Genomic DNA, 14,950 nt, shown 5'->3' on the forward strand with positions numbered 1-14,950 from the left:
GATTCCGTGACGTTGTGGGCGAAGGAAACGAAAGCGAAGAAGCTTGTTGGCTTACTTGAATATAATTTGATTTTATCAAATAAACACCGCAGTTTATTAACCGGTAAAAATACTACAGCTTATAAAACTTTTTGTCTGTTGAATAACAATTTTTGACTTGGACGAGCAGCTGTTGTCAAGCCCGAATCTCCTAAAACAAGGTAACTGTTAAATTTGGTATTAGCAAACGAGGCTAACTATCCCTCTTAGCTTAACGTTAGGGTTATTACAAAACACGGAGAGGGTGCGATTAAATATCTACTCGTCGTTTAGAATAACCACATATTTTATTTTCTTGAATTTGTAATATTTTTTCCCACCGAATTATAGTTGTGGTGGGGTCAGTTGTGTTTTTTTTTTGTGCGTCGATTTTTTTTTCTGGTTTTAATTCCGCTAACAACGTGAGTTTTACGTCGTCAATTTTTACACATCACAGTTTTTACTCCGACTTGTGTTTATGATAAACGGCGCTAGTTTTAGTTAATTAAGCTGCTTTACTCACGGCTTTCCCCATTCTGCTGTGGTGTTGTGTTTTTTCAGCAGAGACATCCAGTGAATGTCGGAAAGACAAACGATGATGGTGTTTGAACTGCCAACACACTGAGTTTCTCTCGCAGGAGACATCTAATGAAAAATTACTGCAACGTAACAGAATGTAAGACTCGTTTCATTCAGTTTGTGTGTACTTAAACTTTTAATTTATTTGCTAAACTATAAGGTGTTATGGGGAATCATAATGTGGAAATTAGGTAATTGGTCGCAATGTCGTGCTCAAAGTCTATTAGAATGTAATAAAAGAGATGTGAAATACATTAAAACTCCTATCTGCTTAGATAGGAGTTTAAATTTTACTGTGAAATCAGTTAAACTTTAGATTTTTATATTTTCTTTCCACCAATGGAGCAACATTTCATTTTTGGTTGCAAAATGTTATTTAATCAAAAATAAAATCTTTTTTCTACATGTATATCACATAAGACATAAGCAAACGGTTTTTAGATATTATAGGTATGTGCGTTTTATATTTATTGTGTTGTAGAGAATCGCTTGTCAAGCTTTTCTTTTACCTGTTTAGTTTTTGTTTTTGTTTGAGAAGTATAATATTGTTAAACTGAATTATCTGTAAGGTTCAAACTGAAGTCTATAGTTAGATGTAGTTGCTCCTCAGTTTTCCATACTGGATTTTTTCTTTCTTTTTTTTTCCATATCTGACATGCCAATAGGTAGCTGCTCTTTTCAGCCAAGTGAAGGATACCACAAGGGGCAGTAATTGTAAGGAAATTTGAATTTATTTAGTTTAAAATAGAACTCATTTGGCAAATACATGATGGCATTTTATTAGTATCTTAAAATTATTAACTTAATCCTGCTTTATCCTACTAGGTGTTGCAATATGTTATAATTGCCATATATTATAAGAATTTTGAATATTTCTATTGATCAAACATGGTTCTAATGCAAAGTTTTTGAAGAATAGAAAAAAATATGTAGTTAGAAACATTCTGACTACTGAATTATTTTTTTAATCTTTAGGACTTTAACTGTTTTTTGTCTCATTTGTAAAAATATGTTGGGTTTTTTTCATCAGATGCCTAAGATGAAAAAGCAGCTCATTTCAGAAAACATTCTTGGTTGTTGTTTTTTTTATTATTATTTTTATTTTAAGTGTGGATAGTTAATTTTCTGACCTCAAATTATCATTTTATTTGAACTGAATCGATAACGAGATTGTTAGAATAATTGCATATGCTTGCCTTTATAATTTTTTCAACAGCCAGTATGGAGGACAAGGCAAATGGTTCAGTTGACACCAAAAGGTATCATTCAAAATTAGCCGATAAATCAATTTACTTGATTGCATGGTTTTTTTTCGACTGTTGTCACAGTTTAGTCTGAGTCAAGTAACTTTTATCCCACAGCCCGGTGGAGAACGGTCAGCTGCCAGACCCTTCCAACTGGGGAGTTGCTGACGTTGTCAATTATTTCAAGGCAACAGGGTTTGAAGAGCAAGCTACAGCTTTCCAAGATCAGGTTAGATTTTCCGTCTATCGTACTCCATGTCAACTTGCAGATGTCAAAGCATCCAAATATAGAATTTCTCTTTTGGTCTGACAGGAAATTGACGGCAAGTCTTTGCTGCTGATGACGCGTAACGACGTCCTAACAGGACTGTCGATAAAACTCGGCCCCGCGTTGAAAATCTATGAGTACCATGTGAAGCCGCTGCAAACGCAGCACCTGAAGAGCAACGCGTCGTAGCACGGCCAAATGTCCTGCCACCCACCTCAGCGACAATCATGTCAGGAGACTACAGGTTAGCTGCGGCTTCACAAAGACTCTTCTGCCAACAGAGGCACCTTGACAAGTTTTGAATGCTGTATGGTTTTTTTTGTTTTGTTTTTGTTTTAATAAGCGTGGATCCCAAAACCCTGGTCTGCACACTGCATCCACTCAGCTGTTTACCCCTTCAGCCATTCTTATTTCTGCTGCTTTAGATATGTATTTTTGTGTTTTATTTAAGAAAAGAGATTAAGAGTGAGTATTCTGAAGGTTAGATTTGTGTGTTTGTGTGGTGAATGTGTGTGCAAAGTAAATGAAACCACAATGGGTTTTTTAAATATTTGTAAATAAGAAGATATATAGTTGACAAGGATGTATGTTCTGTTATATTTGAACACTTTGATACGTGCAGAAAATTATTATGATCCCATTGTGTTTCCCTGAATTTAGTTTTTATGTTTTAAACTGCACATCAGAGTCCATGATTTGTTCAGAGCATGTAACAATTAATCACTTTGTTTTCCAGGACTTTTATCTAAAGCCTCTTTGTTTCTTTAAACCAACTTTATTTAGACTTGAGGCTCTTCGTATGAAAATCTTTGTGTATATATTCTTATTACGTACCTACCTGTGGTGCTTTCAGCTCTGTCACCTGGACAGCTGTATTGAAGTGTTCATGACCCATGTTTAAGTGCAACACTGGAGTTTGAATATCTTGAGTCTGAAATTGATAAATGGTGCTTTTTTTCACCAAAGAACATCAGTTTGACTTTCTTGACTCTTTTAGTTTAATTTTGCACATCACATAGTTAGCTAACAACACATTATTTACCTCTTTTACAGACCCACTCAAATTTCAGACCATTTCAGATGATGTAGGGGGACATTAGAGATATGAAACATAATGTTTGGTCTTTGTTTCTAGAACATAACAAAATTGCAGTGGTACCCTCAGTGATAAATAAATAAAGTAATAATGCATATAAATATCTGTTGGTAAAGTTTTACTCTAACCCTCTGCAGGGGGGGGCAGATGAAATGGCTTAGGGGAGTAAATAAAAAATGCTAGCAAACCTCAAGAAACCATGCAATATGAAGAATAATGTGGCAAAATGTCTACACAGGTACAAGAAGTTAATAAAGTTAAAGAAAATTACTTTGACTCTAGAAACTGTTGGAATATATCTTTCAAAATTTCGGTAAACCATTTTTCCATTTTGACTTCATTTTTGTTTAAGACAAAAATGATAATCTTATCCACATTATCTTATCCACATAAGATAATGTGGAATCTGTTTTGTCTTTTTGTACACTTAAGGTTAAATTTAAATAATTTTAGAAACATTTGAAGACCAAAACCTTGTTTGCATGTCCTGAAACATAAAATACTAAAAATTACAGCTAATGTTATTGTTTTGTTTTGGGTTTTTTTATTGCTGTGTTTTACTGACATTTAGCAGACTGATGAGACTGCTAAAACTGAGCTAATAACTGAGATGTTGTGAAGGAACCCTAGGGATGTCATCAAACTTTTTTTTTTACCAGAAAATGTGTTTAAAAATAAGCTTCTTAAAATTATTAATCAGAGAAATGTGCACTGAAACACAAAAGAAAATTGTAAAAACATGTCAATAGACTCCCTGGTAAAAGCAAAACAATTAGGTCTTTTCACCAATTGTATTAAATATAGTCATATTTACATTTCTCTATGCATGTAATTCATGTCACGTATTACTTCTTCAGAGAACAGCCAAAGAGACCTTGATGCAAAACATTATTGCAAATCAAAAGAAATTCCCAGTGAAAGTGGCTGTAATTATTTTTTATTTTTCATATGTTTTCGGCTGGTCGGTGTTACACATTCAGAGTCAGAAGCAAATGTATTTACATCTTAAGGGACATTGTTGGATATATTATCAGATTTTCTATTAGTTGGATCAACAGGTTGATACTGAAACCAGCAGCAGTGTCTTCAGGTTGGGCTTTCCCTTTTAAAGTCTGGCTCTCTGCTTACGACACACTGTTCCTGTGATGTTTCCAGAGGGATTATCCAGAGGAAGAAACACCTGATTGAAAACAAAAAGATATGTTATCAATCAAATAAGGTTTGATATTGTAAGCAATGATAGTATTTACCTCATCTTTGTTGTTTAGACCCATTTTTGTCATGTCTATGGTGAAGTAATGCTGGTTGGGCATGACAATCTCGATTTCCTCCACCTAAGAAGAGCATTTCTTGTGTTCAATTTTATGCTACATATTGTTTCTGGTAAGGTCCCACACATAAGAATATTTTGAAAACAAAATCCACTTCATGCACTAATCATGTGTATCTTAAATTATGCAAGACAGTTACAACAGATTGCACAGCCATTAGTGTCTGAAGTGAAGGGCTCACCTCAGGAACCCTGTCCAGGGCCAGAACTTGTGTTTCATAAAGGGTCTTTTGCACAGATGGTGAAAACTCTCCTCGAGCGTAGGGGCCAGCAAATTTCTCAATAATTGTGTCTCTCACACACTTCCTACAAATGACAGACGTTTCCTTTTAGGATTTATCTTTTTGAGTTGAAAAATCATCTTTGTTATGTGTTTTCCCCGGCACTTCCAGATTGATCCCACACAAAAACTAAGATAATTACCATGCAGCATCAAAGTCAACGTTCTGGACCTTGTTGTAGCGCCACCTAGAGTAAACGGTGGTGCAGAAAACCCTGTCCTTGGTGTCTTGCAGTGTTGTGAAACGATCTCGGAAAAAGCCCTCAAAGCCAGACTGAGTGGTTTTTAGCACCTTCATGTCCTTCACTCCACTGTGAACCACTGGAATACCTGTGTGCAGAACAGAGTTGGTGAAAAAGCACAAAACATTTTAGATGTTTTGATGGAAATGGAGTTTGTCCCAAGCATTTGTAAGAATGGATAATAGCTGTAGATATACATCAACAGTTTTACAAGAGGTAAAATAATAATATACTAGACCTAATAAGATCATTGTATCTATTTTGTGTCATTATCCATGCTAACAAAGTTGACTCTAGATATAAAAAGAGATGTCTCCCACCTTAGCCACCAAAACACTAAGCACCTTTAAATAAAAACATGCAAACATATTTTCAGTGATTACCGTTGAGGTTCTGTTCAACATCACAGAAGCGACAAGCCTCTGGGCTGTAGATGAAAGCATGAACATGTCCAACACCGTTCTGGAAAAAGAAAAAGAGAGTGATTGTGTCTAATAATTGGCGCTTTAATCTTAATTATTTGAATACTTCAGAGGTTGGTACAGTGGAAACAAGATTTTTTTTTCAAATCTTGTGTGACATTTTTTCTGGATTAACCAAAACACAAATAGATCTTTTCAAAAGAGCAAAATGAAAACGGTACTTAAACTTGCACACACTTGAACTAATACTGTTTTGAAGCAGCTTTCAAGGTTTGTTGATGGGAGACCAGTGTCACACATCTCTACAGATGTTTGATTTAGCTGAGGGATACAAATCCAGCTGAATATCATTGCAAGTTAATCAGATTCAATTGATGGCGGAGAACTCAGGCTGACTGGATGCTGAAAATTAATCAGAAGGTACCCCAACAAAGTATTAGTGAAAAGGTGTGTACACATTTTTTAATTTATCTTTTTTACACAATTGCATAAAATATTTGTCACAGTATAGATGCAAAACATTTTACATAATGAAAAACCTGGATTTTAACAGGGGTAATTAGACTTTTGAGAGTTATTGTACTTTTTTAGTTGTGATGCTAGTAAAATAGCAGCCAGAAAACAAGCTAAAACTTATATTTTGTCCAGGTCGAGGGACTGGATTATGGGGTTTACCTTCTCCAGTCTTCTCCAGGGCGCCTCCTCCATGTAAACCTTGGCCCTCAGCACATGGTTGAAAGAGGTCAGGAAATGATGGCAGAGATCCAGAGAAAATTGCTCAATAGTATTTACCTTAACAAATAGAAAAAAAAGAGTCTGAATAGTTAGTTTTATCTCCAACAGGAGACATAAAATGCATACAAAGTGAAGCTGAAAAGCTGCTATTATCACAATATAGCTTAGTGGAGGACAGAAAAATTGTAGATTTATAGTTTCATTGACTATGACAGTGATTATCATTTTTATCTTCACTGAAATTTTTATGTATTCACTATGAAGCAGTCAGCCTTTAAAAAAAAGAAATCTCTCTTCTTTAGATTTCTGCTTAGCTGCACAAAACCACCAAAAAAACATTACAAAGAATAATCTCCCCTTTGGACGGAGTAAACCCAACATGCTGTGTTAAGCATCCTATTGGCTATGAACTCACTTGCAGAATACCCTTTACCATGACCTAAGGTATTCGGTGACTCTCCCTTCAACATTTTAAACATGAATTCTTTAACATTCCTGTCTCTGTCTTAAAAATAACACATATTCTGCTAATGCCAAGAAAATTAGATAAGCAGCATAATCTGCATGAAGGCAGCCTCTCAGAAATCAAACCAAAATCAAGAAAATATAATTTTTAACATAGCAGAAATGTAATTTAGAAGCTATTTTGAAAATCTGCGAGTTTATATCTTGAAATGTATTGAGAAGTACAGTGAAGCTGTAACTCACCCCTTTGATTTTGGCCAGGGCGTGGACAGTGTTCTTGATGGTGTCGGTGGGAATGATGTCTGAGTTGTCTCCGGTCAGATAGTCCTTGCGTGACTTGAGTGTTATCTCCACGTTAGCCTTCAGCTCAATAAGGTAGTGGTGGCTCCCCTGTCTCTTGATGACCATCACCCTCACTGCATTTTTGCCGTAGCCTGTCCGCACAAACTCCACATTCTGCATGAATGGAACAGACTTGATATTTTCATCCAAATCTGGAAATATACAATGCTATATGTCTCATTCTCATGCTATTTAATGTCCAACCTGATTATTTTCATCTTAAAGCTTTAATTTGTGCCTAAATTGTAGACTTGTTTGTGGAGATATTGACAAAAGTTTGCACCTTACTTTTGCGCATTGACAAATTTACTTGTGTTTCTCATGTTTTTGTAAGGTTGTAACTATTTAATAGTAGTTAAGAAGTACCATAATACATTTCTCGACCATAAAAGTTTGACATTGCTTCATAGGTCTAAAAGTTGCAGGTTATGGTTTAACCTTGTGGTCACTGGCCCCAAACATGATTTTACCTTCACTGTTAAAATTGTTTATTTTTACACCAAGAGAATAATTACGTTATGTAATTTACAAAAATATTCCTATTTTCCTCCTCTGAAATGATTACCTGATTTCCAGCATATGCCATGTTGCTTTGTTCTCTTCCACCTGCTGCGTTTCTGACCTTGTCTGACTCCAAACCCTGCAAAAAAAAAAACCCTCTTTCCAATATAGCTACGTTTTGTTGAGGGGGTGTTACCTTCTTTGTACTCACACTATTGGGAGTTCTAGATGGATTTTGTCATATTTTACATGTGCGCCATTGCACACACACCCCGTCACCCTTGCACATAGAGGCTCCCTTATTTTGTATTGATCTCCTTATTTCCTAACTGAACTTTCCTCTCTGTTATGTGCAGTGGCTTATCTGGGTGGGCTAGCTGCCTGCTAGCTGACATCCTTCCATCCAGACTGCAAAGTAGTGGTTTTGCTGCAAACCCCATATTCTGATGTTGTGTTGATTATAAGAGGTAAAACCTGAAGCAGTAACTTCAATGTAATGGAGATTACATCTATTGTTTGTCCATAGCGGTTGTCTGTTACCATGGAGACAGTACACAGGCTGGAGAAGAGGCTTTGCTGACCAAGAAGCTACACTGACTTTTTTATTATTATTATTAAATTAATCTTAATTATTGTGCATTAACTCCTAAATGAAGACCTTTTTTATTATTATTTTTCTTTGAATATGCGATTACTTTTTACTCTCATCACATGTTGGTAATGATCTTTGTAATGGCATTTTTACTTATATATATATATTTAAATATTACTGCTTAAAATATGCTAAAAGATGAATCTTTTTAGATGTGGAGCCAAAAATATATAGTTTTTTTCTGAAACAATAATGATTTTAAAAAAGTTCAATTTTTATAGTACTTTAGTGTAAGTGAAGTGTAAATTATACAATAAATGTGGAAACTTTACTATTCTAACAATGTTGCACCTGTTAGCTCTGTGATTCCTGAGGCAGGTCACATTTGATATGGAAAATTATGTTTTACTGTTTCTTTTCTTGGTTGGCTGTATAATTGCGTTTACTGCTTTAAATGTATTGTATTGACAATGTATATTTGCCTTTTCATAGACTAATGTAGTTTTAGAGAGTTGGTAACTTAAATATTATTATGTTGGTTATATTTGAAAATTAGCAATAGCTTCAAAATCTCTGGACAGCACACGATTTGTATCCTATGTACTAGTACCGCGTTAGAGTGTATGGTACTAATTAAAATGAACTCAGTTCTGCCCCACAACATTTACTTACAGAACTGATTTGTTCACTTTGGCTGTAAGTTGTCTAATTATAAATCAAACACTGAAACTTTCGATAATTGTCTTTGAAAAAGAAACTTTCAGTTCCATATAAGATCTACTGTTGTTTCTCAGCCTCAATAAGTGAAACGAAGGTTAACAACTTTCCCTCAGGTGGGGTCTTTTTTTAACCCAATGTTCTGTACTTCACTAATCAGCAGCCTGGTTGCTAAAAATAAAAGATGATCAGGTGTGAACTGGTCCAACACTTTAAATGTAAAGAACTCTAGTGAAGTTTAATTTTAAAAAAAAAGAAAAGAAGAAGAAAGAAAAACTTTGCTTGGTAGATGTCCCTAAAAATACTAAACCCATTTCAAAAAACATTTTAAAAACAATTTATTTCCTTACACAGAACTTTCATTTTCCCCTATCATGTGACCGCACCTTATGACTTCCTTTTTTTGCATATCGTTGCAGCTGTGCTTTCTTTACTTTCAAAAACTCTGTCATACAGCTCACAGCCTCCAAACAGGCTTCAGACATTTTTTTAAATCCACGTTTAGCCATGTTATTTTCAACTAGTCTGCCGAGGATGGCCTCTCAACTCGTCCCCTGCTTCCACATTACTGTCGTATTGTTGTGTTTCACAGTTGGCAGAAGTGACATTTCCTGCAGAAACGAAGCTGGTGAAGCTGTTGACTGGTGAGTTGAGGTCACATTTTTCATAATCCTTTTGTTGTGTGGTGGTCGCTGATACTGAGCAACAAAAAGGTGAATAAGATGATCCCCAATATTTTCCTAATCTATGTTTCGATCTGTTTTTTTCCAGGTTTATCATCTACAAACTGCCCAAGTTCAGGATTGGGGAGGTTGGCAGTGGCGTGGAGTACATGTACCTGGACTCAGCAGCTGGTAGCTGGAAGAGGAGTAAATTTATGGTTAACACAACCCAAGGAGCCATGGCCAACACTCTGAATCAACTGTACAAGGGAAAGGTCTACATGGTGAGATCTGCCGGATGTCAGATTGTCAAAGTCCTAATTGTATACTTGTGAAATAAGTTTGACACATCAGCTGTATAATCATAAAAAAGGGATAAATATTGATAATCTTTTCCAAAAAGAACACAAGCGTACCTATTTAATCCATCAACAAAAATATTAATATGCATGAATACATTTTTATTATTGATTTTTCAAAACATCCTAAACAATGTCAGAGACAAATGCTTGGAAAAGTGCATTATCTCCTCAGATTCTGTAAAGGGGTATTTGCTGCCTGTTTCCTTTTGTTTCTGTGCCATTTTCATATTGTGTAAAGTAAACACATAAAGTGAAAACAAAAGAAAATTTACAAGCTGGCAAGTATGTATTCACAGTACGTACAACACTGTAAGTATTAAACTAGTTTCTCTTTCAGTCAAACAGCTCTGTGTATGCACTCTACAATGACGGTGCACCACACCAGAAATACATACGCACTTATGGACACACTAAAGGTACAGTTAATTCGAAATAATTACAATTATACTTGTTTTGACCATAAAAGTATTTAACAGTGGTTTGGATCTTTGAATATATTCTTCATGTCCTGAAACATTGTTTTTTTTCTGTGAAAGAACTGAACTTTTTTGACTGCAATGTAAAATGTGCAACATTAAGGAATCTGTAGTGTTTATTTAATTAATTAGCTTCGCTTTATGTTTGTTTTGAGTCTCTGTTTTTGTGAGGGGTTTGTAAATGGTAACACAGTAAAAAAAAAAAAAAAAAAGTAAATAAATAAAAAAAACAAACATTTATGGCATTGCTACCATAACAGCAGTAGTTAGTAGGAACAATGCACAGTATTTTAGCTTAAACAGAAATACAATATAGTTTATTAACTAGTTTCCTAGTTAACAAACCAGCAGTTCAGCAGTAAAATGTTGTGATTTAGCACTGAAGACAGATCAATGTGAGAGGAAATGTCCAAAGAGCAACAGCCTGATACTGTTTACTCTGACCTCTGTAACACTCTGACACAACTTTGGTGGAAAGGTTTTTGCAGTCTTCGTGCCTGTTTGCATGTGTGTGAGCATAGATGTGCTTTCTTGCTTGCTCAAGTGTGTGCTTTCATGCATTCTGCAGGGGTTCTGCTCTTTGACCATTCTCAAGGTTTCTGGCTGTCCCACACCGTTCCCCATTTCCCCTCGTTCCCTGAGCAAGGCTACCAGTACCCCTCCTCTGGCAAACACAATGGCCAGACTGCCCTGTGTGTGACCTACCAGTATTCGCAGTTTCTCAGTATAGGTGAGTGAGTGCGTCATGAAGCAACCAGTCCTGACTGCTTATAGTGTGTGTGGGCATGTGGGGGTGGGGGTGTGCGCGCCACAAAGTCTGCTGTATAAATTATTAAGCATGTTGACCCTGTTTTTCATAAAAATTAATGTAGAAATAAAACAAGCCAAGATATTCCTTTATTATTTTTCTCAACCCTTTTTGATATGTTCAGAACTCAAGGCTGCACTGAGTTAAAGCTGGAACAAAGAAAAATGACTTTCTGACTGACTAATTAAACGTACAAATGCCACGTAAATCTCAGATAAACCACCTTTTCCCCAGCCCTTAAATGCAACATCTGCTTTAGGCTTTGTACCAAAAGGTGTGTGCAGCAAATCTATAAACCTGACATGTACAAAAGAAATGTTAAGGAGAGTAACCTAATTATGTGGAATCATTATTAAAAAATTATTTTAAAAATGTATGTACAAATAGAGATACATATTTGTTTTCACTTTTGCTTCATTTCCTTTAGCAGTTATTTTTCTGATTCCACTTCAACTTCTTTCTTCCTTAAAATTGTAGCTATGTTTGTAGAAGTAAATCCTGAAGCCAAATAAAACAGTACCAGCCTCTCAAATACCTTTTTAAAATCTGGTCAACTCTCTTTTTCTGCTGGGAAAACAATCAGTCCAGGCAAAACTTATGTCCACTTATTTGGATTTTTTTTATTTTTTTTACCCATCCGTAAAACATAATTTAAGTATGAACAAAATTTAAGTATAATAAATTACAAGATTATATGTTGTGTTTTATAACTATCAGGAGAGGCATATTCAGTGAATGACATGTTTTATTGATGCTTGTTTTTCATCCATCCATCCATTTTCTGTTCACCCTTTGTCCCTAATGGGGTCGGGAGGGTTGCTGGTGCCCATCTCCAGCTACGTTCCAGGCGGGAGGCGGGGTTCACCCTGGACAGGTCGCCAGTCTGTCGCAGGGCAACACAAAGACATACAGGACAAACAACCATTCACACACACACCCCTAGGGAGAATTTAGATAGACCAATTAACCTAACAGTCATGTTTTTGGACTGTGGGAGGAAGCCGGAGTACCCGGAGAGAACCCACGCATGCACAGGGAGAACATGCAAACTCCATGCAGAAAGACCCCGGCCGGGAATCGAACCCAGGACCTTCTTGCTGCAAGGCAACAGTGCTACCAACTGCGCCACTGTGCAGCCTGATGCTTGTTTTTTAAAAGTATATTTTAAAAACAATAACCTTTAGGTATAAAACATACTTTTTATTCAGCCCATTTTTCCTGTATTAAAAGTGTTGTTTTTATTGTTTTAATTTAATAATTTTATTCTAAATCTTCTGTTTACTCTGTGTACAAAATGTCCTCATTATTAAGAGAAACAAAGACTTGAATTGTGTCAAAATTGATTGTGTAATAAATTTATATCTAAGTGAACAAAGTTACAGAAGCAATATCCTAATCCTAATTTATCCTAATTTAACTGTATGACTGCATATTTAAGAATTTACATGCATGCAGAAAACACACTTGTCAGGAAGACTTTGAACTGCTACTATCACTTCTAGTTCAAATATTAATTTAAATACACTGAAATTAGGGTTTGTAAATGTCATTGATTCAAGTAGTGAAACGTGCACACTTTGGGAATCAAGTTATTGCACCTTTTCTATTTTTTACATGTTCATTCTAACCATTTTGTTTTTGTTTGTTTTCAAGCTGAATTTTACAGGATATATTTCCCATTAAAGAATTTTAAAAAACAATTTAAATTTAGAAAATTCTCAGATTTTCAAGTCTCAAAAACCTAGAATTTTAATCAGTGTGGGTACATTTTTGAGTTAATGTATAAAGTTAGGCCTTTATACATTTCAAATCCTATTTACGTTGTGAAAAAGATTGTTCATGCGTAGTTACATCTGTCTATTTTTCCTTTATTTTCTACTGCAGCACAGCAGCTCGTCTATGTTTACCCACGTTTCTACAACTGTTCTGTTCCCACTGCGTTCTCGGCCGACCTGCCGCAGCTCCTCCAGCTGTGTGAGGGCTCCAGATCGCCACTGACCGCCAACAAGGGAGTAAAGGCACTGTTTTCTGTCAGTGGGGACAAATTTGTCAGCTTTGCAAAATCTGAGCACTTTGTAGATGGTAAGGAGTTCTAAGTTTTTACATTTTGATCTTTAGAGATGTAGTTGCTTACTTTGAAGGCCCAGAGTAGTTGGTCTCTTGTTCTCAATGGTTTTCTCGAGATCCCAGGATGATGGTGTATGTGTTAAATGTGATTCCATCCTTCAAATACGTATATGCCATTGTGCATACCACGATAGCATGCATTTAAATACCATGAATAGATAATACATGTTCTTTGACCTGTGTATACTTCTGTAAGATGTGTTTTTATTCTTGATGGACCTGAGTTCTCTATCTGGCCTTCCTTCAGATATCTACACAGGCTGGGTGGCTCAGGTCCTGGGCGCTGATCTTCTGGTGCAGACTTGGCAGACCCAAGGTCGAGAGCTGCCCTCCAACTGCTCACTGCCGAGGCACACCATGAACATCAAAAGGACTGTGCTTCCGCCATCGGTCCAGTTCGAATCTCATTACGACCACTCAAAGTGGTGTGTGTCACAGGCTTATGAGGACCAGGTGGTCTGCCTGGGGGATCTGAACCGGGTCAAGACTCAGATGTTACGTGGCGGAGGGCTGATCTGCTCCTACAACCCTGTGATTTACAAGGCCTTCAGAAAGGCAGTGGACTGGTACATTAGCTGCTAAACAAGACTGAATTATAACTGAGGATTATTCAGTCATAATTCATTTACAATGTACTCAGTTAAACATGAAGTTTACAATTTTAGATTTTAAAAATCTGATCTTGAATTGAATGACAAACTCACAGAGACCTTCACAATTATTGGAACACTTTAGTTGTGTACAACAGCCTTAAATAATAGTGGTAGAGATTTGGTAACCCTATGATTTGAAGAAATCACTCTTTGCTAAAATTTCTACATTTAGTTGCACTTCTAGTTTAAAAAAAAAAAAAAAAAACTTTTAAACTTTTTTTACTACACAGCACAGCAGTAAGCCCTCATCTGATTGGCTCAAAAAAGGTTTTTATTTTTATTTTTGTGGCATTGTCAAACTCTGTTCTCGATTGCAGATGTTGCTGCCAAGGGTAACGCAACCAGTCATTAGGTTTAGGGGCCAGTTACTTGTGTTACAGAGAGACTGGTTGGTTATGCAATTTTTAATTATTTTATAAAGGATACCACCCTCTGGAAACAACTTTTCTGTATCAACGTTATTTTTTAAGGACAAATTGAAACTCCATGACACTGGAACTGAGCCGATGGGTCTGCAAAAAACAAAAAGAATTTTTTTTTTTAATAATACTGTAAAAACCAGCGTGAAGGAATTAGTTGCGTCATGTAACTGAATCCAGTCTGTCCCCATTCAACATTTGTTTCTATTTTATTTGCGTTAAATAGTGCCTCCTAGTGGTCACAGTGGTAGGACGTAGTAAAGCCGTCATGTTGCTTTGAACATCGAGCAGAGAATTGCATTTCCTCGTCTGCACTGACCATGAATTCAGTTAAACAGTGGAGGCATTTGTGTTTTATTATGTTTTGCTTGAGAAAAACTGAAACAAACTGCTATTATATGAATTTGTATTTGATACAGCCATTCATATGTCCTCATGAAATAATTATTTTTTTCAGTTAAGTATCATGTTGAGAAGACAATAAATAAAAACATCCATCTTTGTGTGCCATCATGGTGTTTTCCAGCTTTCTATCTACATAGTGAATCTGTATGAATGTTCAGAAGATGCTAAGTGTGAGTTGCACTAACAACCTTTGCTCCTACATGTTGA

At 36.0% G+C, this 14,950-nt stretch overlaps 3 protein-coding genes across 5 annotated transcripts; 2 read left to right on the forward strand and 1 right to left on the reverse strand.

The window, feature by feature from the left end:
* Nucleotides 1-3,079, forward strand: samd13 (sterile alpha motif domain containing 13). Of its 3 annotated transcripts, none has more exons than XM_028027555.1 (5): nucleotides 1-200; nucleotides 580-694; nucleotides 1,814-1,856; nucleotides 1,959-2,070; nucleotides 2,155-3,079. In XM_028027555.1, the coding sequence occupies exons 2-5, from the start codon at nucleotides 667-669 to the stop codon at nucleotides 2,296-2,298; spliced, it is 327 nt and encodes a 108-aa protein (XP_027883356.1). In that variant the 5' UTR covers nucleotides 1-200; nucleotides 580-666; the 3' UTR covers nucleotides 2,299-3,079. The 3 variants fall into 3 exon arrangements, with proteins under 3 accessions (XP_027883356.1, XP_027883358.1, XP_027883357.1); XM_028027557.1 differs by lacking the exon at nucleotides 1-200 and adding an exon at nucleotides 1,263-1,311; XM_028027556.1 differs by lacking the exon at nucleotides 1-200 and having other exon boundaries at nucleotides 580-1,311.
* Nucleotides 3,080-4,120: 1,041 nt separating this feature from the next.
* uox (urate oxidase) lies at nucleotides 4,121-7,747 on the reverse strand. The gene is made up of 8 exons (XM_028027554.1): nucleotides 7,587-7,747; nucleotides 6,923-7,135; nucleotides 6,155-6,271; nucleotides 5,441-5,519; nucleotides 4,959-5,145; nucleotides 4,718-4,841; nucleotides 4,456-4,539; nucleotides 4,121-4,385 (listed from the first exon to the last, which is right to left on the reverse strand). The coding sequence occupies exons 1-8, from the start codon at nucleotides 7,605-7,607 to the stop codon at nucleotides 4,311-4,313; spliced, it is 900 nt and encodes a 299-aa protein (XP_027883355.1). The 5' UTR covers nucleotides 7,608-7,747; the 3' UTR covers nucleotides 4,121-4,310.
* Nucleotides 7,748-9,204: 1,457 nt separating this feature from the next.
* dnase2b (deoxyribonuclease II beta) lies at nucleotides 9,205-14,851 on the forward strand. The gene is made up of 6 exons (XM_028027552.1): nucleotides 9,205-9,475; nucleotides 9,603-9,777; nucleotides 10,193-10,271; nucleotides 10,900-11,061; nucleotides 13,024-13,221; nucleotides 13,514-14,851. The coding sequence occupies exons 1-6, from the start codon at nucleotides 9,339-9,341 to the stop codon at nucleotides 13,846-13,848; spliced, it is 1,086 nt and encodes a 361-aa protein (XP_027883353.1). The 5' UTR covers nucleotides 9,205-9,338; the 3' UTR covers nucleotides 13,849-14,851.
* The last annotated feature ends 99 nt before the right edge of the window (nucleotides 14,852-14,950 follow it).

Source organism: Xiphophorus couchianus, chromosome 9 (assembly GCF_001444195.1).
Source record: "Xiphophorus couchianus chromosome 9, X_couchianus-1.0, whole genome shotgun sequence".
Lineage (NCBI taxonomy): Eukaryota > Metazoa > Chordata > Actinopteri > Cyprinodontiformes > Poeciliidae > Xiphophorus > Xiphophorus couchianus.

Coding starts and splice junctions, on each gene's coding strand:
- samd13 (XM_028027555.1), top strand. CDS start 667: ATGAAAAATTACTGCAACGTAACAGAAT. Junction 695..1,813: donor TTACTGCAACGTAACAGAAT/GTAAGACTCGTT, acceptor TTTTTTCAACAG/CCAGTATGGAGGACAAGGCA. Junction 1,857..1,958: donor GGTTCAGTTGACACCAAAAG/GTATCATTCAAA, acceptor TTTATCCCACAG/CCCGGTGGAGAACGGTCAGC.
- uox (XM_028027554.1), bottom strand. CDS start 7,607: ATGGCATATGCTGGAAATCAG. Junction 4,842..4,958: donor GTTGACTTTGATGCTGCATG/GTAATTATCTTA, acceptor TGTCATTTGTAG/GAAGTGTGTGAGAGACACAA. Junction 4,540..4,717: donor CCCTGGACAGGGTTCCTGAG/GTGAGCCCTTCA, acceptor TGCTCTTCTTAG/GTGGAGGAAATCGAGATTGT.
- dnase2b (XM_028027552.1), top strand. CDS start 9,339: ATGTTATTTTCAACTAGTCTGCCGAGGATGGCCTCTCAACTCGTCCCC. Junction 11,062..13,023: donor TTCGCAGTTTCTCAGTATAG/GTGAGTGAGTGC, acceptor TTTCTACTGCAG/CACAGCAGCTCGTCTATGTT. Junction 13,222..13,513: donor ATCTGAGCACTTTGTAGATG/GTAAGGAGTTCT, acceptor GCCTTCCTTCAG/ATATCTACACAGGCTGGGTG.